This window comes from Pseudochaenichthys georgianus, unplaced genomic scaffold (assembly GCF_902827115.2).
Source record: "Pseudochaenichthys georgianus unplaced genomic scaffold, fPseGeo1.2 scaffold_570_arrow_ctg1, whole genome shotgun sequence".
Classification (NCBI taxonomy): Eukaryota; Metazoa; Chordata; class Actinopteri; order Perciformes; family Channichthyidae; genus Pseudochaenichthys; species Pseudochaenichthys georgianus.
In genome coordinates this window covers 90,001-115,283 of record NW_027263131.1, presented here as the reverse complement: position 1 = coordinate 115,283, position 25,283 = coordinate 90,001, and the positions used below count along the sequence as shown (strand labels likewise).

The window sequence follows — 25,283 nt, the reverse complement described above, 5'->3', positions numbered from 1 at the left end:
TGTGTGTGTGTTACATGTAAACTAAGCTTAAGTGTGTTTTCTCTTTATGAGGACAGCGTTTCCACTGCAGCGGGTAGCTCGCTTTAAGCGTGCCGAGCCGTGCGGGGCCCGTGTTTGGTTGCGTTTCCACTTGGCCTCGTTTTGGCCCGGGGCTACTTTTTCACCTTTTTTCTGGCCCGACTAAATCGTGGTTCTCGGGCCAGGAACAACCGGGCTGAGTCGGGCTGAGTATGCTAAACTAGAGAGAGAATCGCTGGCAAGGGGCTACAGCTACAACAAGATGAACATATTTGACCGTGATTTAATTGTAATACACGTTTGAAAATGATGCCGAAGTAACAACACACTGATACCGGTTAGTAAGAACCATGAATTAATGCTTTGACAAGTCTGCAGACAGACGGCAGAGAAACCCTTTAAAATGCGTGTTTTCTGAATGGAGATCGGCTAAGCTAACGTTGTATATGCTCCGTCCTCACTCACAGCAACGGCCTACAGACATAAATAAAGCAGCGACTGTATTCTCCATGACACAGGCAGTCTGTGGTTTGGACTGGTTTCACTTCTGTCTAGTTTCTGAACAGATATGAGGAGCTGTGAGCTCTGAGTGCTAACAGCTAACGGCTGATGTTGTTCTTCTGGGGCTCTGCCTACACTGCGTTACTATAGTAACTGCCCCAGTTCCTAAACTGTAATGGAAGCGCAGCATTAAAGTGAGCCGGGCATAATAAGGCCTAACCAAACCGAGCGAGGCCTGCAGTGGAAACGCGCCATTAGTGGTTCACTCCTGAAGGGCTGCATGATAGAAGAAAAGGGTCACCAGTTAATGACAAGAGAAGAAGAAGAAAAACACCACTGTTTCATTTATTTATTATAGCTTCTTAAAAACCTGATTTCTTTTTGAAATCCTGCTGGGTTTAAACTCAAAGTCTTAACAGAAACAAATATCAATGCATATATAGAAATACACATACACAAGCAAATACTTGACTAAAAAGGCAGTTAAAAAAAATGCATAAAACTGCTGACATATTAAAGTATAAGTACACAAAGGTATGCAGACTGTGTACGTGTTGGTATGCGGGTGAATGTATTTGTGTTAAACCTGTATGGAGATACATGGGTACATAGTCCCGTGAATAAGGATGAATGTCTGTAAATACTCAACAGAGACCGCCAATTGTTTTTTTTACAGAACAAATCAAATAAAAAATGGATAAAGGTGGTGTTGTAGGAGCTGTGTTTCTTGACCTAAAAAAGGCTTTTGACACTGTTAATCATAAAATACTCATATCTAAGCTTTCCAGTTTTAACTTTTCTTCACAAACACTTAGATGGTTAGAATCATATTTGTTTAACCGATCTCAGTATGTGAGAGTTCAAAATCATAAATCAGCTGACCTTCATCTTTCGACAGGGGTCCCACAAGGTTCAATCCTGGGACCATTACTATTTTCGCTCTATATAAATGATTTACCATCTGTATGTCCTGACACAAACATCCAAATGTATGCAGATGACAGTGTAATACATGTACATGGAAGCAATATGACACAAGTGGCTAATGAACTGACAAACGCCATGGTTCATGTAACAACTTGGTTGGAACACTGCTGTTTACAACTAAATATTTGTAAAACAGTATGCATCTTCTTCACCAAAACAAAGTCCTCTTGTGTTGCGCCAGATGTTTTTGTATCAGGGGAGAGGCTACAGGTGGTGTCACAATACAAATACCTTGGAGTCATGATTGATTCAACACTCAATGTCAAGGCTCAGGTTAAAAAAATATGTAATAGGGTCAAATTCAGTCTGTCGAATTGTAGCTTCACCAGAGATTACATGTCAATTGAGGCATCTCTGATGTACACACACTCTATGGTTCTCTCACACATCACCTACTGTTTATCTACCTGGTCACATGGCAGTACAACAACATTAAAACCACTGGAGTCATTGTACAAACAAACACTCAAAATACTGGACAAAAAAATCTGTTTTTTCGCATCACTGCCCAGTACTCCAAAAATACAACTTGCTAAGCTGGAAACCTCATTAAACATGATGCACATGCTTGCTTTTTTTACAAGATTGTCAACGGCCTTACCTCACCTCCTCTTAGACAGTTTATTAACATACGCACAACTGCCACTAGGGTAACAAGAGGTGCAGCGAGAGGAGATTGCATTATTCCACTCAGAAAAAGTTCTTTCAGTCAGTCTTCATGTTCTGTTAAAGCTGCTCAGCGATGGAACTCGATCCCACCTCCAATCAGAGACCAGACCACATTCACTTTATTTAAATCCCAACTCAAAACCTGGTTAGTGAGGAATCAGCTCTGCCAACACCGACCCAATCTTCTGCTCCGTACAACCCACCGCCTGTGTTTTAACATGTTCTTTTGTTTTATTTGTTTTGTTTTAATGTTCTATATTTTAAATAGTTTTATTTAAGTATCCCAGTAATGACTGTTGCTTGTATTAAATGTATTGTATTTACTTGTTTAAAATCTGTCCAGGGACTACAGATGAAAAATAGCCTCTTGGCTAACTCTTCACGTTTACAGAAATGTTCATTAATGTGCACTGTCCCTGTTAAACAAATGAATAAATAAAATAAATAAATAAGTAAACGTTTCTGAGGATTAAGACTTAACATTGTTCTTTCTGTGCATATGCAAGCAAACATGTATGTAACAATTATGTTACAAAAGATCATTTTATAAATGAATATCCATCAAATCTGAATATTACCTGCTGTGTAAATAAATCAGCTGATCATGTGACCCTTTGTCCAAATGCTAGACTTTTATTTTGAAAAGTTTACATTATTTCTAAATGTCATTGTTCTTAGTAAAAACAAAACTGTCTAGCTTCCCCTCCCCCCTCAGTCTGCATGCCTGCGGCCAAACCGTGTGTGTGTGTGTGTGTGTGTGTGTGTGTGTGTGTGTGTGTGTGTGTGTGTGTGTGTGTGTGTGTGTGTGTGTGTGTGTGTGTGTGTGTGTGTGTGTGTGTGTGTGTGTGTGTGTGTGTGTGTGTGTGTGTGTGTGTGTGTGTGTGTGTGTGTGTGTGTGTGTGTGTGTGTGTGTGTGTGTGTGTGTGTGTGTACAGTAATGGTCTCCTCTGGGAAACACTTCACATCTCTTCAGTCTGACTCTTTGACCTCAAACATCTGAGGAACACCTGTGTACTAAAACTGCTGCAGGAGTACACGTAGTATCTGTACAATGTGTAGTACTATCTGTAGTACTATCTGTAGTATCTGCACAATGTGTAGTACTATCTGTAGTATCTGTACAATGTGGTGTAGTACTATCTGTAGTATATGTACAATGTGTAGTACTATCTGTAGTATCTGCAAAATGTGTAGTACTATCTGTAGTATCTGTACAATGTGTAGTACTATCTGTAGTATCTGCACAATGTGTAGTACTATCTGTAGTATCTGCACAATGTGTAGTACTATCTGTAGTATCTGTACAATGTGTAGTACTATCTGTAGTATCTGCACAATGTGTAGTACTATCTGTAGTATCTGTACAATGTGTAGTACTATCTGTAGTATCTGTACAATGTGTAGTACTATCTGTACAATGTGTAGTACTATCTGTAGTATCTGCACAATGTGTAGTACTATCTGTAGTATCTGTACAATGTGTAGTACTATCTGTAGTATCTGCACAATGTGTAGTACTATCTGTAGTATCTGTACAATGTGTAGTACTATCTGTAGTATCTGCACAATGTGTAGTACTATCTGTAGTATCTGCACAATGTGTAGTACTATCTGTAGTATCTGCACAATGTGTAGTACTATCTGTAGTATCTGTACAATGTGTAGTACTATCTGTAGTATCTGCACAATGTGTAGTACTATCTGTAGTATCTGCACAATGTGTAGTACTATCTGTAGTATCTGCACAATGTGTAGTACTATCTGTAGTATCTGTACAATGTGTAGTACTATCTGTAGTATCTGTACAATGTGTTGTACTATCTATAGTATCTGTACAATGTGTAGTACTATCTGTGGTATCTGCACAATGTGTAGTACTATCTGTAGTCTCCTCACTTCCTTCTCCTTCCTCCTGCCTTCACTCACCTCCTTTCCTTGCATCAGTCCCACTCACGGTAGAAGGAGATGAGGAAAGGATGGAGGAGATCCTCGTGCACATCTGTGTGTCACATGTGGAGATTCAAAGAGATTGAACGGCTTTATTTGTCGTATTCTCAATGATCTGCAAATAAGAATCTGAAGGCCAAGGCTCTTCCCACAATGCAACATGTGCTCTGTTGTGAAAAAAGTAGACTGAAATAGTTCGATGGGTCCTCTTGGTTATGGAGGAGAGGAACTGTGTGTGTGTGTGTGTGTGTGTGTGTGTGTGTGTGTGTGTGTGTGTGTGTGTGTGTGGTGTGTGTGTGTGTGTGTGTGTGTGTGTGTGTGTGTGTGTGTGTGTGTGTGTGTGTGTGTGTGTGTGTGTGTGTGTGTGTGTGTGTGTGTGTGTGTGTGTGTGTGTGTGTGTGTGTGTGTGTGTGTGGCGATATATTCAGTGTGTGACTCATCTCTGCCGAAACAAAGTCAGCTGGTGAATCATCTGAGAGTGTTTAACGTGAGAGAGACCAGAGGAAGAACCAGAGAAAACATAAATAGAGTTTGTGCAGAGGGAGGAGAATCATGTGAGAGAGACACACACACACACACACACACACACACACACACACACACACACACACAGTGCAGACTCTGTACTGCTGTCATTAGCTTAGCTTTTGCACCAAACCACAGCTGATCACACGCTAACATGCTAACAGCGGTCAGGAGAGGAAGACAGAACGTTAGACAGGACTATGTTTAGTTTGATGCAAAGTGAGGCATGCTGGGAAAAAAAGACACACTGATGGACTATACTTCAATCTGATAGGACAGGAGGGAATTATTTTAGCAGCATGGAGTGTGAAGTAAATGTGTGTGTGGATGTGTGCTGTGAACATTTCCAAGTAAAATCGGGGGTATACTACGAAGCAGGATTTTCGCTTAGCGGCTAAATTCAGGGAAAACTCCGGCTTTCCGGTCCTATGAAGCTGGTTCTCTTTTTAGCGGGCTAGATCTCCATGGTAACTTATGCTAAGCAGCTAACCTGGTCGGGACCAGGTTAGGTTGCAGGCTAAGAGCTCAACTCAGTGAAAGCACCGCCTGCTGACCAATCAGAGCTCAGTGTGCGGAGTTTAAAGCGATCAAGTCATATTACAGGAGAAAGGAAATACAGAAAAACTGCCGTCGCAGGAAAGACGGCCGGCAGAAATCACCGACTGTGTGAACGTGAACATTAATAGAATATCACCTCCATCTTCAGAGCAATCTGATTATTATAACATTAGCGTTAAGAAAGCTTACTTAAATATCGGCCACAACATAAGTAACCGGATCAGAGTACATTAAGTACAGTCCGCGGCATATCACTTCATGATGTATCATATATCTCCTTATCTGAGTCAGCTGAGCCGTATCTGGCCGTGCAACACTCACAGTGTCACAGACTGGATGCAGAAGTATTATTTTAAGCAACACATAAGTTGACGAAACACTCGAGACAAATGTAATTAAAGTCAGATCGTGTTTTAGACGGGCAGTGATATCATAAACCTGTTAATGTACGCATTCAAACACGTGTTCTGTTGCCAGCTGTATTCACCTCGCAGGTGCAGCTCTGAGGCTTTGATCCTGATCAAGTGTTTTAGTCATGGATGTTTAAAGTTTAACTTCTTCATTTGTCTAATATTATAGTTCACTTTTCATTCAGGAAGTATGACGCTGCGCTGTCAGTGCGCTTCTCCATGTTTGTGATTGGTCGAATGCTCCAGATACCACCCCTTTCATGTGAACGCGCACCTAACTAGATAGGACACGGCTGGCTTGAGCGATCCACTTGATAACCAGCGTCGTAGGACCGTTTAGCGAGAGCACGTATGTTTTGGATTAGGCCAACCGGCTAACTCAAACATATCCCGGTTAGGTTGAACCAGGTTCGCAGTATAGGCCCCTGGTCTATTTAAAGCTTCAGTCAGGTGTGTGACTTCCTGTCTGCAGCTGCGAGCCTATTGGTCACCACGCAAAACGTAAATGTATAAAACTGGACATCAGTGGTCCAGTCAGCTGATTAAACTGGAAAAACAACAACTGGCCGACTCGTTGGCCAATTGCTCTTTTTATTTGGTTTCTTGCAGACATGGCACCTTCAGCACGTTAAACAAAGTACAGAACAGTCTGTCTGTTAGCAACACTTTGATCTAAATCTGCTAACATAAATGGAATACATGATAACGTTACAATCTCAAAGCAACAACAAACATGCAGATCTATTCACTTTAAATTGTGTGTGTGTGTGTGTGTGTGTGTGTGTGTGTGTGTGTGTGTGTGTGTGTGTGTTGGGTTTTATGGCCGAGGTACACGCGAACATCAAGTGGGTTTATGGCACAGGTGTAAAGTCTCTGCAAGTTGAAGTAATGTAAATAATAACGTTGATGTTTTCTGTCCCACAGGTGACCTTAGAGAAGGTTCTGGGTATCACCGCCCCGGGGAACCGAGCGTTGGCCTGCGACCCCCGAACAGGACTGTTGGCTTATCCTGCCGGGTGAGTGTGTGTGCGTGTGTGTGCGTGTGTGTGTGTGGCCTGGCATTACTATACTTGTGGGGACCTACATCTGTTTACACAGTCACGTGTGGGGACTCGCCTCCCTTATGGGGACAAAATGGAGGTCCCCATGAGGGGGGTCATTCATTTTAGGGTGAAGACTTGGTAAGGGTTAGGCATGTGCTGGTTAGGGTTAAGGTTAGGATAAGTCTCCAGGAAATGCATGTAAGTCAATGTAATGTCCCCTGAAGTGGTGTGTGTGTGTGTGTGTGTGTGTGTGTGTGTGTGTGTGTGTGTGTGTGTGTGTGTGTGTGTGTGTGTGTGTGTGTGTGTGTGTGTGTGTGTGTGTGGTGTGTGTGTGTGTGTGTGTGTGTGTGTGTGTGTGTGTGTGTGTGTGTGTGTGTGTGTGTGTGTGTGTGTGTGTGTGTGTGTGTGTGTGTGTGTGTGTGTGTGTGTGTGTGTGTACGTGTGTGTACGGTCCCTTGACGATATATCGTGATGGAAATGTGCCCGTCATCAGAGACGTAGTTGTGTCTGCAGTGTTATCTGAGCAGTGACAGCAAGTCACTGTTAAAAGTTGGTGTTAAAACAGTGAGATATGTTCGTATAAACAAGTAAACTGGGATTCTGCAGTTCGACCTGAAGCTGAAGTGTGTGTGAATGTGTTATTGTACCTCATGTTTTCAGTTACAGAGGTGATTGAATGTAGGAGAGTAAAAATATCCCCACAGACTTTAACTGACGATTCTGCGTCTCATGGTCGGGATTTAAAGGCTAATGACATGAGATTATCAGATTAAACATATCATGGGTTTTAAAGAGGCTACACACACACACACACACACACACACACACACACACACACACACACACACACACACACACACACACACCCCATGGTACTGATAATTACCACGAGACTTTAGTCTGATGTGGTGTTGGGGAAAAGCATGAGATGTTGGAGTATTCCAGAAAATAAGATCTGTAGCAACACGTTTATGAGATTTACATGTTTTGTTCAGCAGAATAATCTCCACATATTAATACCAATAGTATGTAGTGTCTCTACTTTAAAGAGTCCTCTCCTGCTGATGTTCAGGTGTATATCAGTATGTAGTGTCTCTACTTTAAAGAGTCCTCTCCTGCTGATGTTCAGGTGTATATCAGTATGTAGTGTCTCTACTTTAAAGAGTCCTCTCCTGCTGATGTTCAGGTGTATATCAGTATGTAGTGTCTCTACTTTAAAGAGTCCTCTCCTGCTGATGTTCAGGTGTATATCAGTATGTAGTGTCTCTACTTTAAAGAGTCCTCTCCTGCTGATGTTCAGGTGTATATCAGTATGTAGTGTCTCTACTTTAAAGAGTCCTCTCCTGCTGATGTTCAGGTGTATATCAGTATGTAGTGTCTCTACTTTAAAGAGTCCTCTCCTGCTGATGTTCAGGTGTATATCAGTATGTAGTGTCTCTACTTTAAAGAGTCCTCTCCTGCTGATGTTCAGGTGTATATCAGTATGTAGTGTCTCTACTTTAAAGAGTCCTCTCCTGCTGATGTTCAGGTGTATATCAGTATGTAGTGTCTCTACTTTAAAGAGTCCTCTCCTGCTGATGTTCAGGTGTATATCAGTATGTAGTGTCTCTACTTTAAAGAGTCCTCTCCTGCTGATGTTCAGGTGTATATCAGTATGTAGTGTCTCTACTTTAAAGAGTCCTCTCCTGCTGATGTTCAGGTGTATATCAGTATGTAGTGTCTCTACTTTAAAGAGTCCTCTCCTGCTGATGTTCAGGTGTATATCAGTATGTAGTGTCTCTACTTTAAAGAGTCCTCTCCTGCTGATGTTCAGGTGTATATCAGTATGTAGTGTCTCTACTTTAAAGAGTCCTCTCCTGCTGATGTTCAGGTGTATATCAGTATGTAGTGTCTCTACTTTAAAGAGTCCTCTCCTGCTGATGTTCAGGTGTATATCAGTATGTAGTGTCTCTACTTTAAAGAGTCCTCTCCTGCTGATGTTCAGGTGTATATCAGTATGTAGTGTCTCTACTTTAAAGAGTCCTCTCCTGCTGATGTTCAGGTGTATATCAGTATGTAGTGTCTCTACTTTAAAGAGTCCTCTCCTGCTGATGTTCAGGTGTATATCAGTATGTAGTGTCTCTACTTTAAAGAGTCCTCTCCTGCTGATGTTCAGGTGTATATCAGTATGTAGTGTCTCTACTTTAAAGAGTCCTCTCCTGCTGATGTTCAGGTGTATATCAGTATGTAGTGTCTCTACTTTAAAGAGTCCTCTCCTGCTGATGTTCAGGTGTATATCAGTATGTAGTGTCTCTACTTTAAAGAGTCCTCTCCTGCTGATGTTCAGGTGTATATCAGTATGTAGTGTCTCTACTTTAAAGAGTCCTCTCCTGCTGATGTTCAGGTGTATATCAGTATGTAGTGTCTCTACTTTAAAGAGTCCTCTCCTGCTGATGTTCAGGTGTATATCAGTATGTAGTGTCTCTACTTTAAAGAGTCCTCTCCTGCTGATGTTCAGGTGTATATCAGTATGTAGTGTCTCTACTTTAAAGAGTCCTCTCCTGCTGATGTTCAGGTGTATATCAGTATGTAGTGTCTCTACTTTAAAGAGTCCTCTCCTGCTGATGTTCAGGTGTATATCAGTATGTAGTGTCTCTACTTTAAAGAGCCTCTCCTGCTGATGTTCAGGTGTATATCAGTATGTAGTGTCCTCTACTTTAAAGAGTCCTCTCCTGCTGATGTTCAGGTGTATATCAGTATGTAGTGTCCTCTACTTTAAAGAGTCCTCTCCTGCTGATGTTCAGGTGTATATCAGTATGTAGTGTCTCTACTTTAAAGAGTCCTCTCCTGCTGATGTTCAGGTGTATATCAGTATGTAGTGTCTCTACTTTAAAGAGTCCTCTCCTGCTGATGTTCAGGTGTATATCAGTATGTAGTGTCTCTACTTTAAAGAGTCCTCTCCTGCTGATGTTCAGGTGTATATCAGTATGCAGTGTCTCTACTTTAAAGAGTCCTCTCCTGCTGATGTTCAGGTGTATATCAGTATGCAGTGTCTCTACTTTAAAGAGTCCTCTCCTGCTGATGTTCAGGTGTATATCAGTATGTAGTGTCTCTACTTTAAAGAGTCCTCTGCTACTGATGTTCAGGTGTATATCAGTATGTAGTGTCTCTACTTTAAAGAGTCCTCTCCTGCTGATGTTCAGGTGTATATCAGTATGTAGTGTCTCTACTTTAAAGAGTCCTCTCCTGCTGATGTCCAGGTGTATATCAGTATATAGTGTCTCTACTTTAAAGAGTCCTCTCCTGCTGATGTTCAGGTGTATATCAGTATGTAGTGTCTCTACTTTAAAGAGTCCTCTCCTGCTGATGTTCAGGTGTATATCAGTATGTAGTGTCTCTACTTTAAAGAGTCATCTCCTGCTGATGTTCAGGTGTATATCAGTTTGTAGTGTCTCTACTTTAAAGAGTCCTCTCCTGCTGATGTGCAGGTGTATATCAGTATGTAGTGTCTCTACTTTAAAGAGTCCTCTCCTGCTGATGTTCAGGTGTATATCAGTGTGTAGTGTCTCTACTTTAAAGAGTCCTCTCATGCTGATGTTCAGGTGTATATCAGTATGTAGTGTCTCTACTTTAAAGAGTCCTCTCCTGCTGATGTTCAGGTGTATATCAGTATGTAGTGTCTCTACTTTAAAGAGTCCTCTCCTGCTGATGTTCAGGTGTATATCAGTATGTAGTGTCTCTACTTTAAAGAGTCCTCTCCTGCTGATGTTCAGGTGTATATCAGTATGTAGTGTCTCTACTTTAAAGAGTCCTCTCCTGCTGATGCTCAGGTGTATATATGAGTATGTAGTGTCTCTACTTTAAAGAGTCCTCTCCTGCTGATGTTCAGGTGTATATATGAGTATGTAGTGTCTCTACTTTAAAGAGTCCTCTCCTGCTGATGTCCAGGTGTATATCAGTATGTAGTGTCTCTACTTTAAAGAGTCCTCTCCTGCTGATGTTCAGGTGTATATCAGTTTGTAGTGTCTCTACTTTAAAGAGTCCTCTCCTGCTGATGTGCAGGTGTATATCAGTATGTAGTGTCTCTACTTTAAAGAGTCCTCTCCTGCTGATGTTCAGGTGTATATCAGTGTGTAGTGTCTCTACTTTAAAGAGTCCTCTCATGCTGATGTTCAGGTGTATATCAGTATGTAGTGTCTCTACTTTAAAGAGTCCTCTCCTGCTGATGTTCAGGTGTATATCAGTATGTAGTGTCTCTACTTTAAAGAGTCCTCTCCTGCTGATGTTCAGGTGTATATCAGTATGTAGTGTCTCTACTTTAAAGAGTCCTCTCCTGCTGATGTTCAGGTGTATATCAGTATGTAGTGTCTCTACTTTAAAGAGTCCTCTCCTGCTGATGCTCAGGTGTATATATGAGTATGTAGTGTCTCTACTTTAAAGAGTCCTCTCCTGCTGATGTTCAGGTGTATATATGAGTATGTAGTGTCTCTACTTTAAAAGTCCTCTCCTGCTGATGTTCAGGTGTATATCAGTATGTAGTGTCTCTACTTTAAAGAGTCCTCTCCTGCTGATGTCCAGGTGTATATCAGTATGTAGTGTCTCTACTTTAAAGAGTCCTCTCCTGCTGATGTTCAGGTGTATATCAGTATGTAGTGTCTCTACTTTAAAGAGTCCTCTCCTGCTGATGTTCAGGTGTATATCAGTATGTAGTGTCTCTACTTTAAAGAGTCCTCTCCTGCTGATGTTCAGGTGTATATCAGTATGTAGTGTCTCTACTTTAAAGAGTCCTCTCCTGCTGATGTTCAGGTGTATATCAGTATGTAGTGTCTCTACTTTAAAGAGTCCTCTCCTGCTGATGTTCAGGTGTATATCAGTATGTAGTGTCTCTACTTTAAAGAGTCCTCTCCTGCTGATGTTCAGGTGTATATCAGTATGTAGTGTCTCTACTTTAAAGAGTCCTCTCCTGCTGATGTTCAGGTGTATATCAGTATGTAGTGTCTCTACTTTAAAGAGTCCTCTCCTGCTGATGTCTCAGGTGTATATATGAGTATGTAGTGTCTCTACTTTAAAGAGTCCTCTCCTGCTGATGTTCAGGTGTATATCAGTATGTAGTGTCTCTACTTTAAAGAGTCCTCTCCTGCTGATGTCCAGGTGTATATCAGTATGTAGTGTCTCTACTTTAAAGAGTCCTCTCCTGCTGATGTTCAGGTGTATATCAGTATGTAGTGTCTCTACTTTAAAGAGTCCTCTCCTGCTGATGTTCAGGTGTATATCAGTATGTAGTGTCTCTACTTTAAAGAGTCCTCTCCTGCTGATGTTCAGGTGTATATCAGTATGTAGTGTCTCTACTTTAAAGAGTCCTCTCCTGCTGTTGTTCAGGTGTATATCAGTATGTAGTGTCTCTACTTTAAAGAGTCCTCTCCTGCTGATGTTCAGGTGTATATCAGTATGTAGTGTCTCTACTTTAAAGAGTCCTCTCCTGCTGATGTCCAGGTGTATATCAGTATGTAGTGTCTCTACTTTAAAGAGTTCTTTCCTGCTGATGTTCAGGTGTATATCAGTATGTACTGTAGGGTCTCTACTTTAAAGAGTCCTCTCCTGCTGATGTTCAGGTGTATATCAGTATGCAGTGTCTCTACTTTAAAGAGTCCTCTCTTAAAACACACTATAAAACCATGAAAAGCAGAATAGGGACTCTTTAAAGCACCATTGGATCCACTAAAGGTGTCGCGGGGTGGAGCTCAGTCAACATAAGGATCGTTGCTTCTGTATGCTGAGTAAATGTGTGGCTCTGTAAAGCTTAGGGAACTCGTGGTGTTTGTTAAGTGATTTTAAAGTTACATAAGAAAGATAATCTTGTTGTTGAGAGGAAGTCTCTGAAGGTTCGCTCCTCGCCTGCTCAGGAAGAAGAAGAAAGAAGAAAACAGATACAGAGTTTGAACTGAGAAACAGGACCTTTTGAGATGTTTGTTTACACAATAAAGAGTGATTAGGGTTTCTTTAAGGTCCTCAGACTGGAGGTATTTGTCTTGGAGATGTTTGTTTCTTAAACATGGAGCTGTTAAAGAGCCTGTATATTGGGCTACTAGTAATCTCGAACCGTCAGTTTAAAAAAGAAAAAGCGATACCGTTCCGATAAATATCAATAATTTCGAACATCGCGGGAAAATTCCTTCGACTCCTTTTGAAGTTTTGGGGGAAGCCGGAAGTGACGTCAATGCGGGAACGCTTCACTGTGCGTGTTGTCAAGTGTGTTGTCATGCGTAGAAATGGTGAATTACTGAGTTTAGGCACGTTAATAACGTTGTAATGAAGTTGACTACAGTATATTCATAATTGTCAATTCGGCGAACATAAACATAAATGATCGTGGTGAAGATGATGATTACTTTAGGATTAAAAATCGGTAGTGAGAGCTACTGCATTTCCTCCCGTCGGATGTGATATAAAAACAAATCGATTATTTTTGTAGTTGTAAACTCAAGTGGATGAAACTACATTTATTAGTGCTTTCATGTCAATTCGGCGAACATATGATACATTAAATGATCGTGAGGATGATGATTACAAATCGTTTGTTTGAGCCGGTCTGCATTTCCTGATGAGAAAACAAACCGATGCTTTTTGTAGTTGTAGTACACCAACGTGGATTAAATGTGTGGTCACACGTTGTGGTTTACCACAATGTTGGGGAAATTGTGTTGTGTGCCCCGTCTGCGTTTACATCTGACTGTATATATATAAAGGTTTCCATGCAGAAGCTGGGATCCTGGACGGTGCAGCTGGAGCGCTGTGCCCGCAATGACACCCATCATTTGGCGGGACTTGAAGAATCCCCGAGAAGATCCAGAAAATGGTCAACATTGAAGGCAGATTAACGGTTATCAAAGTACAAATATCCAAAATCAGTTCAGTAACGGTTTTCAAGGGGACAATATTTACTCAAATTGATGGGTTTGGATGATGGGGGAAAACCGTGTCACAGGCTCTTTAATGAGTTTTCTTTCAGCCTATTCTTGTGGAATGTGAATCTGCATTTTAAAACATTTAGTTTCCCCTCTCTCTCCAAGTGAGGTTCTTACCCTCATTACCTCTGCCCGCCCTACCACCTGTCCTCTGGACCCTATCCCTTCAAACCTCCTTCAGACTATCGCTCCTGATATTCTACCGTTTCTCACCCATTTCATCAACACTTCTCTAACTTCTGGTCACTTTCCACACACTCTCAAGGAGGCGAGAGTAAACCCTCTCCTGAAGAAACCCACTCTCAACCCGTCTGATGTTATAAACTACAGGCCTGTCTCTCTCCTCCCGTTCCTGTCTAAAACACTTGAACGCGCTGTCTTTAAACAACTCTCCTGCTATCTCCATCAGAACAACCTTCTGGATCCGCACCAGTCTGGTTTCAAGGCAGGTCACTCCACAGAAACTGCCCTCCTTGCTGTCTCTGAGGAACTGCACACTGCTAAGCAGCCTCCCTCTCCTCTGTCCTCATCCTGTTGGACCTGTCTGCTGCATTCGACACGGTGAACCATCAGATCCTCCTTCGCACTCTCCAAGAACTTGGAGTCTCAGGCTCTGCACTTTCCCTCCTCACCTCATACCTCAAAGACCGCACCTACAGGGTAACTTGGAGAGGGTCCGAGTCCGACCCTTGTCAATTAACTACAGGGGTCCCTCAGGGCTCTGTTCTTGGTCCTCTCCTCTTCTCTCTGTACACAAACTCGCTCGGATCTGTCATTAGCCCGCATGGTTTTTCATACCACTGCTACGCTGACGACACCCAATTAATTCTGTCCTTTCCCCGCTCGGAGACCCAGGTCGTCGCACGCATCTCTGCTTGTTTAGCTGACATCTCTCAGTGGATGTCTGCTCATCATCTCAAGCTCAACCTTGACAAAACTGAACTGCTTTTCCTTCCGGGAAAAGATTGTCCCTCTCTTGACCTGACTATCAACATCGGCCCCTCTGTTGTTTCCCCGACTCAGACTGCAAGGAATCTGGGTGTGACCCTAGATAACAACCTGTCGTTTACTGCAAACATCGCTGCTGCAACCCGTTGCTGCAGATACACGCTTTTCAACATCAGGAAGATACGCCCACAGCTGACCCAGAAATCGACGCAGGTTCTGGTCCAGGCTCTCGTCACCTCACGCCTAGACTACTGCAACTCCCTCCTGGCTGGTCTACCTGCATGTGCCATCCGACCTCTCTCATCCAGAATGCAGCGGCTCGTCTGGTCTTCAACCTTCCTAAAGTCTCCCACACCACGCCGCTCCTCCGCTCCCTCCACTGGCTTCCGGTAACTGCTAGAATCCACTTCAAGACACTGGTGCTTGCGTACCATGCTGCGAATGGATCTGGCCCTTCCTACATCCAGGACATGGTTAAACCGTACACCCCAGCACGTGCTCTCCGCTCTGCATCAACCAAACGACTCGCTGCACCCTCGCTGCGAGGGGGACCCAAGTTCCCATCAGCAAAAACACGTGGGTTTGCTATCCTGGCTCCAAGATGGTGGAATGAGCTCCCCATTGAAATCAGGACCGCAGAAAGCTTACACACCTTCCGGCGCAGACTGAAAACTCATCTCTTTCGACTCCACTTCGAGCGATAGAATGACTAACAAAGAACTGCTAACAGAGCACTTATATACTAATAAAGGACTGGCTTAGCCAGTTGAGCAGCACTTGAAACGATTGGCTCTTTGAAACCTGATGTTCTTATATGATTCTGTTTTACTCAGGGTTGTGTCTTCCTGGTCGAATGTACTTATTGTAAGTCGCTTTGGATAAAAGCGTCAGCTAAATGCAATGTAATGTAATGTAATGTAATTTGCAACAGTTGCTGTTTTCTTATGGCGCATTTCCACTACACTGCCTCGCTCGGTATGGCCAGGCTCACTTTATACTGCGTTTCCATTACAGTTTAGGAACTGGGGCAGTAACTATAGTAACGCAGTGTAGGCGGAGCCGTGACGTCCTCTTCAATGAGAACCCCAGAAAAACAACATCAGCCGTTAGCTGTTAGCACTCAGAGCTCACAGCTCCTCATATCTGTTCAGAAACTAGACAGAAGTGAAACAAGTCCAAACCACAGACTGCCTGTGTCATGGAGGATACAGTCGCTGGTTTATTTATGTCTGTAGGCCGTTGTTGTGAGTGTGGACGGTCGGAGCATATATAACGTTAGCTTAGCCAAGCTCCATTTAGAAAACACGCATTTTAAAAGGTGTTTCTCTGCCGTCTGTCTGCAGACTTGTCAAAGCATTAATTCATGGTTTTTACTAACCGGTATCAGTGTGTTGTTACTTCGGCATCACTTTTGAAACGTGTATTACAATTAAATCACGGTCAAATGTGTTCATCTTGTTGTAGCTGTAGCCCCCTTGCCAGCGATTCTCTCTCTAGGTTAGCATACTCAGCCCGACTCAGCCCGGTTGATGGCCCGGAACGAACCTCGATTTTATGGGGCCAGAAAAACTGTGAAATAGTACCCACTCACCGGTACTAGGCCAAGTGGAAACGCAACCAAAAACGGCACGCTTAAAGCGAGCTCCGCGCTGTAGTGGAAATGCGTCATTAGAGACTTGTAAATACACTCTATCAAATTCTAGTGATACACAGAGGTGGGAGGAGTACTCAGATCATGTACTTGAGTAAAAGTAGAAGTACTCAGATCTTGTACTTGAGTAAAAGTAGAAGTATTCAGATCTTGTGCTTGAGTAAAAGTAGAAATACTCAGATCTTGTACTTGAGTAAAAGTAGAAGTACTCAGATCTTGTGCTTGAGTAAAAGTAGAAGTACTCAGATCTGTACTTGAGTAAAAGTAGAAGTACTCAGATATTGTGCTTGAGTAAAAGTAGAAGTACTCAGATCTTGTGCTTGAGTAAAAGTAGAAATACTCAGATCTTGTACTTGAGTAAAAGTAGAAGTACTCAGATCTTGTGCTTGAGTAAAAGTAGAAGTACTCAGATCTGTACTTGAGTAAAAGTAGAAGTACTCAGATATTGTGCTTGAGTAAAAGTAGAAGTACTCAGATCTGTACTTGAGTAAAAGTAGAAGTACTCAGATCTTGAACTTCAATATTCCAAGTATTGGTTCTTGCAGCTCTACATTACATGCAAGTATATAAGTAGTAGAAATGGTGTAAGGAAGTATAGACAATATGTATCTGTTACCTCATTCACACCAACAGTGTTTCAGGGCCGGTTCGGAGCTGGAGCTTGAAAAGCACCGGGTTTTCCTGTTCACACCGCAGCGGAGCAGCCTCTTAGCTCCGGAATCCGGTTCGTTTCAAGCACCAAAAAATTGTCCGGCAAAAGCACCGCATACGTCACGCTTACATCGAGGCGGGGGCGGGATCAACTCCTGAACAACAACAAGAAGCCGGCGTTTTATCCAGTTTGTACACAACGATGGAGAAACTTAACAAGCAGCAGTGGTCCACTGAGGAGACCAGCTGCCTGCTGGGAATCTGGTCTTCCGAAGAGGTACAGAGGAAGCTGGAGCACAATCGGCCTTTGTTGTTGTTGTTGTCGGTGTGAGCTGTGAGGGGTTTCCGCAAGGTTTGGCTTTATGAAGCAAACGGTTACGTCATGACGCAGCACCAGTCGGACTCTGGGCGGTGTGAAAAGAGCCGGAGCTAAACCGAAGAACCAGTTCTGAACCTGAAAAGCTCTAGCACGGAGCTTGAACCGGAGTTGCGTTGGTGTGAACGAGGTATGTGTGGCAGTTTGTCAGGAGGAACTGAAGGTGTGTCTTTAGTGTGTTTATCTCAGTGTGTCCTTCACAGCTCTGTGTTCACTGTGGAAAGTCATACTGATGGAAGAAATGTGAGCCAGCACTGCTCCGTGAGGCGTTCAGGGGCGAGTCAGATCAGTTAGCAGCGCTGTGTGAAAACAGATCAGGATGTGGAGTCTCTGAGCCAAACCATCACACTCGACAGCATGGAGACGCTTCTCTGCAGCCTGTAAATAAGCCCCTGACTCCTGACCCCTGACCCCTGACCCCTGCAGATTATAAAGTAGCTTCATTTATGGCGCTTTTCCACTGCAGGGCCTCGCTTGGCTTAGTACGGTATGGCTAGGCCTGGTTAGGCCTTGTTAGGCCAGGCTCACTTTCTGCTGCGTTTCCATTACAGTTTAGGAACTGGGGCGGTAATAATAATAATGGATTACATTTTTTAATTAGAGCGCTTTTACAGGTGCTTAAAGCGCGTTGCAATTACATATTACACATATTAGACAAGTAATGGTCATCTACTGTGGACATTACCCACAGGAGCAAATGCGGTGAGTGTCTTGCCCAAGGACACAACGGCCTGACGCGGTGGCGGCCGAGGCGGGTTTCGAACTGGAGTTCACCAACGCCCCTTGATCTGATGATCAACGCGCCAAAACCGCCCCAGTAACTATAGTAACGCAATGTAGGCGGAGCTGTGACGTCATCTACAACATGGGTTCCCAAAGTGGGGGTCGCGGGACCCCGAGTGGGGGTCGCGAGATGATTACAAAATAAAAAATTGAAAATTAAAAATAATTAGTTCACAGGTTTCACACCTCTTATGAAACGGAGACTACATTTTATTGCAGATCGTTGGCTACTGAGAGGTATGCAAAATACACCGCATGTAGTTCGACACAAACGTCCGCTGTGGATTTTCAAAACAAAATACAGTCAAACCGTGGTCGCAGGCCCAAGTTTAACTTGCTGAGGTCTAAGCCATATTTTCACACGTTAGGCTCGCCTGGGCTTTTTTTGTAAAAATGCTATTAAAACATGAACCTTGGTGACCATCGGGCTGGCCTGCATGCTCTGCCCCAACAGCAGCAGCCTCTGGTCATCAACAGACTTCATGCAAAGCTTCATTGGATGCATATATTATAATGTGTGTGGAAAATACATCAACATGTGTCCCCTCTTCTTCATGTCTCTTCTACATCAACATGTGTCCCCTCTTCTTCATGTCTCTTCTACATCAACATGTGTCCCCTCTTCTTCATGTCTCTTCTACATCAACATGTGTCCCCTCTTCTTCATGTCTCTTCTACATCAACATGTGTCCGCTCTTCTTCATGTCTCTTCTACATCAACATGTGTCCCCTCTTCTTCATCAACATTTGTCCCCTCTTCTTCATCAACATGTGTCCCCTCTTCTTCATGTCTCTTCTACATCAACATGTGTCCCCTCTTCTTCATGTCTCTCTACATCAACATGTGTCCCCTCTTCTTCATCAACATGTGTCCCCTCTTCTTCATGTCTCTTCTACATCAACATGTGTCCCCTCTTCTTCATCAACATGTGTCCCCTCTTCTTCATCAACATGTGTCCCCTCTTCTTCATGTCTCTTTCTACATCAACATGTGTCCCCTCTTCTTCATGTCTCTTCTACATCAACATGTGTCCCCTCTTCTTCATGTCTCTTCTACATCAACATGTGTCCCCTCTTCTTCATGTCTCTTCTACATCAACATGTGTCCCCTCTTCTTCATGTCTCTTCTACATCAACATGTGTCCCCTCGTCTTCATGTCTCTTCTACATCAACATGTGTCCCTCTTCTTCATGTCTCTTCTACATCAACATGTGTCCCTCTTCTTCATGTCTCTTCTACATCACATGTGTACGCTCTTCTTCATGTCTCTTCTAATCAACATGTGTCCCCTCTTCTCATCAACATGTGTCCCCTCTTCTTCATCAACATGTGTCCCTCTTCTTCATGTCTCTTCTACATCAACATGTGTCCCCTCTTCTTCATGTCTCTTCTACATCAACATGTGTCCCCTCTTCTTCATCAACATGTGTCCCCTCTTCTTCATGTCTCTTCTACATCAACATGTGTCCCCTCTTCTTCATCAACATGTGTCCCCTCTTCTTCATCAACATGTGTCCCCTCTTCTTCATGTCTCTTCTACATCAACATGTGTCCCCTCTTCTTCATGTCTCTTCTACATCAACATGTGTCCCCTCTTCTTCATGTCTCTTCTACATCAACATGTGTCCCCTCTTCTTCATGTCTCTTCTACATCAACATGTGTCCCCTCTTCTCCATGTCTCTTCTACATCAACATGTGTCCCCTCTTCTTCATGTCTCTTCTACATCAACATGTGTCCCCTCTTCTTCATCAACATTTGTCCCCTCTTCTTCATCAACATGTGTCCCCTCTTCTTCATGTCTCTTCTACATCAACATGTGTCCCCTCTTCTTCATGTCTCTTCTACATCAACATGTGTCCCCTCTTCTTCATGTCTCTTCTACATCAACATGTGTCCCCTCTTCTTCATGTCTCTTCTACATCAACATGTGTCCCCTCTTCTTCATCAACATGTGTCCCCTCTTCTTCATGTCTCTTCTACATCAACATGTGTCCCCTCTTCTTCATCAACATGTGTCCCCTCTTCTTCATCAACATGTGTCCCCCTCTTCTTCATGTCTCTTCTACATCAACATGTGTCCCCTCTTCTTCATGTCTCCTCTACATCAACATGTGTCCCCTCTTCTTCATGTCTCTTCTACATCAACATGTGTCCCCTCTTCTTCATGTCTCTTCTACATCAACATGTGTCCCCTCTTCTTCATGTCTCTTCTACATCAACATGTGTCCCCTCTTCTTCATGTCTCTTCCACATCAACATGTGTCCCCTCTTCTCCATGTCTCTTCTACATCAACACGTGTCCCCTCTTCTTCATGTCTCTTCTACATCAACACGTGTCCCCTCTTCTTCATGTCTCTTCTACATCAACATGTGTCCCCTCTTCTTCATGTCTCTTCTACATCAACATGTGTCCCCTCTTCTCCATGTCAGAGAATCAGCACTGTGGAAACAGGGCTGAAACAGAGGGGATTGTGGGTAATGCTGCAATGATCTGTTTGGTGTTTCAGCCAATCAGAGACAGGCTCTGTATATATCTGAGACCTGTGATATAGTGTTGGAAAACAGTATAATAGGAAACCTTTAACTCACCAAATATATTATTGTGTAAACTTTATTGTCACCGTTTTCAGCCACAAAGCCACAAAGTGAGTCTGTGTGTGAGTCGTCAGCTGACCCTCCTCTTCACACTCACTCAGTTTAAAACTCTTTTTTTATGAATCCAGAGGAATGAGGGGAATGTCAGAGGGCGAGCAGTGGAAGACGTCCAGAGTGCCGGCCAATCGGAACAGAGCGTGGGCGGAATGCATCTGAGATGATAAAGATTGAGCATCAGTGTACGGATGAAGAGACGTCAGATATCAGAGCGAGGGAAGGGAAGTGGGTCAGTGGGGCGAGGGGGAGAGAGAGGCGTTCATTTATAAACACTGAATGAGAAGAGACGGCAGAGAGGAGGAAAGAGAGCGGGAATCAGATCCTTAGAGCCAGTACAAGTACTAATAAAACACTGAAAATACTCTTAAAGTTCTGCATTAAATGATAACTTAATTACTAGTATGTGATATGAGTGAAGTTAAACACAAAGTACGTCAAGTAAAAATACTTATTGTGCTTTAAAATGTTGTCAAGGTAATAAAGGTGAAAGTATTAATTGTGCAAGAAACATACATGTAATGTGATCTATATTCATTGTGCAGTAATATAGTATAAGTACTTAAAGGTGGGGTAGGTAAGTTTGAGAAACCGGCTCGAGATCGCTAGAATTTGAAAATACACAGCCGGAGAAAATCTGCCACTTCCTCACAGAGCCCCTCCCCCAACACACACGAACGCGCACATGACCAATGAGGGCACGAGATCAGTCTGTGCCCAGATGGAAGGCTGACAGGCAGGTAGGCCATCCAGTTACTTTAGCCGGCTCAGATGATTGGTCGTGCTTTTTACAGCGCCACGGCTTCCACTGATGATATTTTGTTAATGGATTTTCTGTCAAAGCATTTCAGATATCCATTGCTATCGGGATGTTAAGAGCATTCCATGGAATATAACAACAAGGGTATCTCGAGCCGGTTTCTCAAACTTACCTACCCCACCTTTAAAGTAAGCAGTAAAATATACTTAAAGTACTAAAAGTAACATTTTAATCGTGCAGTAAATTGTAGCCAAAGTTACTTTAGTTAAAGTATTTATCGTGCAACAAAACATACTTTGAGTGCTTCAAGGTGGGGTAAGTTTGAGAAACCGGCTCGAGATACACTTTTTGTTATTTTCCATGGAATGCTCTTAACATCCCGATAGCAATGAACATCTGAAGTGCTTTGACAATAAATCCATTAAGAAATGTCATCAGTGGAAGCCGTGGCGCTGTAAAAAGCACGACCAATCATCTGAGCCGGCCCGGCTAAAGTAACTGGATGGCCTACCTGCCTGTCAGCCTTCCATCGGGGCACAGACTTATCTCGTGCCCTCATTGGTCATGTGTGTGTTCCTGTGTGTTGGGGGAGGGGCTCTGTGAGGAATTGGCAGATTTTTTCCTGCTATGTGTTTTAAAATTCTAGCGCACTCGAGCTGGTTTCTCCAAAATGACCTACCCCACCTTTAAAGTAAAGGTATTTATTCAGTCAAATAAACCTTAAGTACTTAAAGTAAAAGTTTGTATTGTGCAGTGAAATGCCAATACAATATAAAGAAATGTATAATGCACTTAAACTACGGTACTTAAAGTAAAGTAGACCTATTCATTATGTATTGATTTATAGTTGAATATCTTGCAGCAAAATGTTAATTGTGCAGTAAAAATATTCTTAGTAAAAGTACAAGTTGTGCAGTCAGTGAAATGTTCCCTGTCAGAATAAATACATCATAAGGATCCAATTATTTATAAAACTGAAGACAGGCTGAACAAAAGGAAACAGGATTTACATTAATCCGATTAATCATATTATATAATGCAGAACAGACAGACAGAGAGACAGACAGGCAGGCAGGCAGAGAGACAGGCAGGCAGACAGACAGACAGCCAGACAGAGGGACAGACAGACAGAGAGAGAGACAGACAGACAGACGGACGGACAGGCAGACAGACAGAGAGACAGACAGACAGACAGACAGAGAGAGAGACAGACAGACAGACGGACGGACAGGCAGACAGAGAGACAGGCAGACAGAGAGACATACAGACAGAGAGACAGAGAGACGGAGAGACAGACACACAGACAGACAGACAGACAGACAGACAGGCAGACAGGCAGACAGACAGACAGACAGACAGGCAGACATACAGAGAGACATATAGGCAGACAGACAGACGGACGGACAGCCAGACAGAGGGACATACAGACAGGCAGAGAGACAGACAGACAGAGAGAGAGACAGACAGACAGACGGACGGACAGGCAGACAGAGAGACAGGCAGACAGAGAGACATACAGACAGAGAGACAGAGAGACGGAGAGACAGACACACAGACAGACAGACAGACAGACAGACAGGCAGACAGACAGACAGACAGACAGGCAGACATACAGAGAGACATATAGGCAGACAGACAGACGGACGGACAGCCAGACAGAGGGACATACAGACAGGCAGAGAGACAGGCAGACATACAGGCAGACAGACAGACAGACAGAGAGACGGAGAGACAGACAGACAGACAGACACACAGACAGACAGGCAGACAGGCAGACAGACAGGCAGACAGACAGACGGACGGACAGCCAGACAGAGGGACATACAGACAGGCAGAGAAACAGGCAGACATACAGGCAGGCAGACAGACAGACATACAGGCAGACATACAGGCAGGCAGACAGACATACAGGCAGACATACAGGCAGGCAGACAGAGAGACAGACAGACAGACAGGCAGACAGACAGGCAGACAGGCAGACAGGCAGACAGACATACAGGCAGACATACAGACAGACAGACAGAGAGACAGACAGAGAGACAGACAGACAGACAGGCAGACAGACAGACAGGCAGACAGACAGAGAGACAGACAGACAGACAGACAGACAGGCAGACAGACAGACAGTCTTCCTCTCTGCAGCGCTCTGTCGTTTTTCATGTTTTTCTTGCTGCATTGCAGATGTGGTTCAGGATGGGTTGGGTCGGTGGTCTCTGGGACAAACTGTACCTGACCACATCATGCTACAATGCTGCAGAGAGTGTGTGTGTGTGTGTGTGTGTGTGTGTGTGTGTGTGTGTGTGTGTGTGTGTGTGTGTGTGTGTGTGTGTGTGTGTGTGTGTGTGTGTGTGTGTGTGTGTGTGTGTGTGTGTGTGTGTTGTGTGTGTGTGTGTGTGTGTGTGTGTGTGTGTGTGTGTGTGTGTGTGTGTGTGTGGGGAAGACAAGGGCACCTTCCTCTCTCATATGAACAAGTCCTTTCAAAGGCCCTTCCCATGTTTTAGCCCATTTACTACACATGCTGCATTTTACAAATCCTTCAGCACTCCCTTCCTCTTGTACACATTTAAATAATGTAGCATTTTGTCAGTATACAAAGAGAGGAAATACTTTTCTTAAAGACGTTTTGTGTGGTTCTCCTTTTTTTGGTAGTGTGTTATATAGGTTTTAGTGCATGTCTGGTCTGCATCAATATGTAACACTCGCGCTCCTATTGGCTAGCGCTCCGACACATTGTTCGTGATCATCTCTAAGCGGTTGACCAATCACAACAGAGCCGGGCAGCTAACCAATCAGAGCAGACTGGGCTCTGGTTTCTGACAGAGGGTGAAAAGAGGTGCTGCAGCACAGATAGGGTGAGAAAAATAAAGAGCTTTTTGAACATTAAAGCATGGAGACACTACATACTGATATACACCTGAACATCAGCAGGAGAGGACTCTTTAAAGTAGAGACACTACATACTGATGTACACCTGAACATCAGCAGGAGAGGACTCTTTAAAGTAGAGACACTACATACTGATATACACCTGAACATCAGCAGGAGAGGACTCTTTAAAGTAGAGACACTACATACTGATATACACCTGAACATCAGCAGGAGAGGACTCTTTAAAGTAGAGACTCTACATACTGATATACACCTGAACATCAGCAGGAGAGGACTCTTTAAAGTAGAGACACTACATACTGATATACACCTGAACATCAGCAGGAGAGGACTCTTTAAAGTAGAGACACTACATACTGATATACACCTGAACATCAGCAGGAGAGGACTCTTTAAAGTAGAGACACTACATACTGATATACACCTGAACATCAGCAGGAGAGGACTCTTTAAAGTAGAGACACTACATACTGATATACACCTGAACATCAGCAGGAGAGGACTCTTTAAAGTAGAGACACTACATACTGATATACACCTGAACATCAGCAGGAGAGGACTCTTTAAAGTAGAGACACTACATACTGATATACACCTGAACATCAGCAGGAGAGGACTCTTTAAAGTAGAGACACTACATACTGAAAACCTGGAAATTAACATAATAAGGCCCCTTTAACTCTCTGATCATGTGACCGGGTCACTACGGCAGCTGCTGATTGGTCAGCGGTGTTTGCAATGGGGACAGGGGTGTTTCTGTCTGATGTGATTTTATCTGAAGGACTGTAAACATCCTCCATCCTTTGAAACACAGACGCAGATACAGTTCTGTGCACAGATCTCTATGCATCCTGTGGTTCCCCAGCTACATCAGCAGGATTGTGATTATTATTGGAGAGAGAGAAGAAGAAACTCAGCTCTGTAATGAGCTAATAAAAACATGTTAATCAGTGTTTGAACTTTGGACACAG

The 25,283-nt window shown here is 43.3% G+C and overlaps 1 protein-coding gene across 3 annotated transcripts in view; it reads left to right on the top strand.

Annotated features, from left to right (window-relative positions):
• The window catches only part of mapkbp1 (mitogen-activated protein kinase binding protein 1), a 66,710-nt gene that overhangs the window by 2,012 nt on the left and 39,415 nt on the right, over positions 1-25,283 (top strand). For all 3 annotated transcript variants that reach the window (XM_034079231.2, XM_034079228.2, XM_034079227.2), the window contains exon 2: positions 6,540-6,631. In XM_034079231.2, the coding sequence (XP_033935122.1) occupies positions 6,540-6,631 (92 nt within the window). The remainder of the gene's footprint in view (positions 1-6,539; positions 6,632-25,283) is intronic.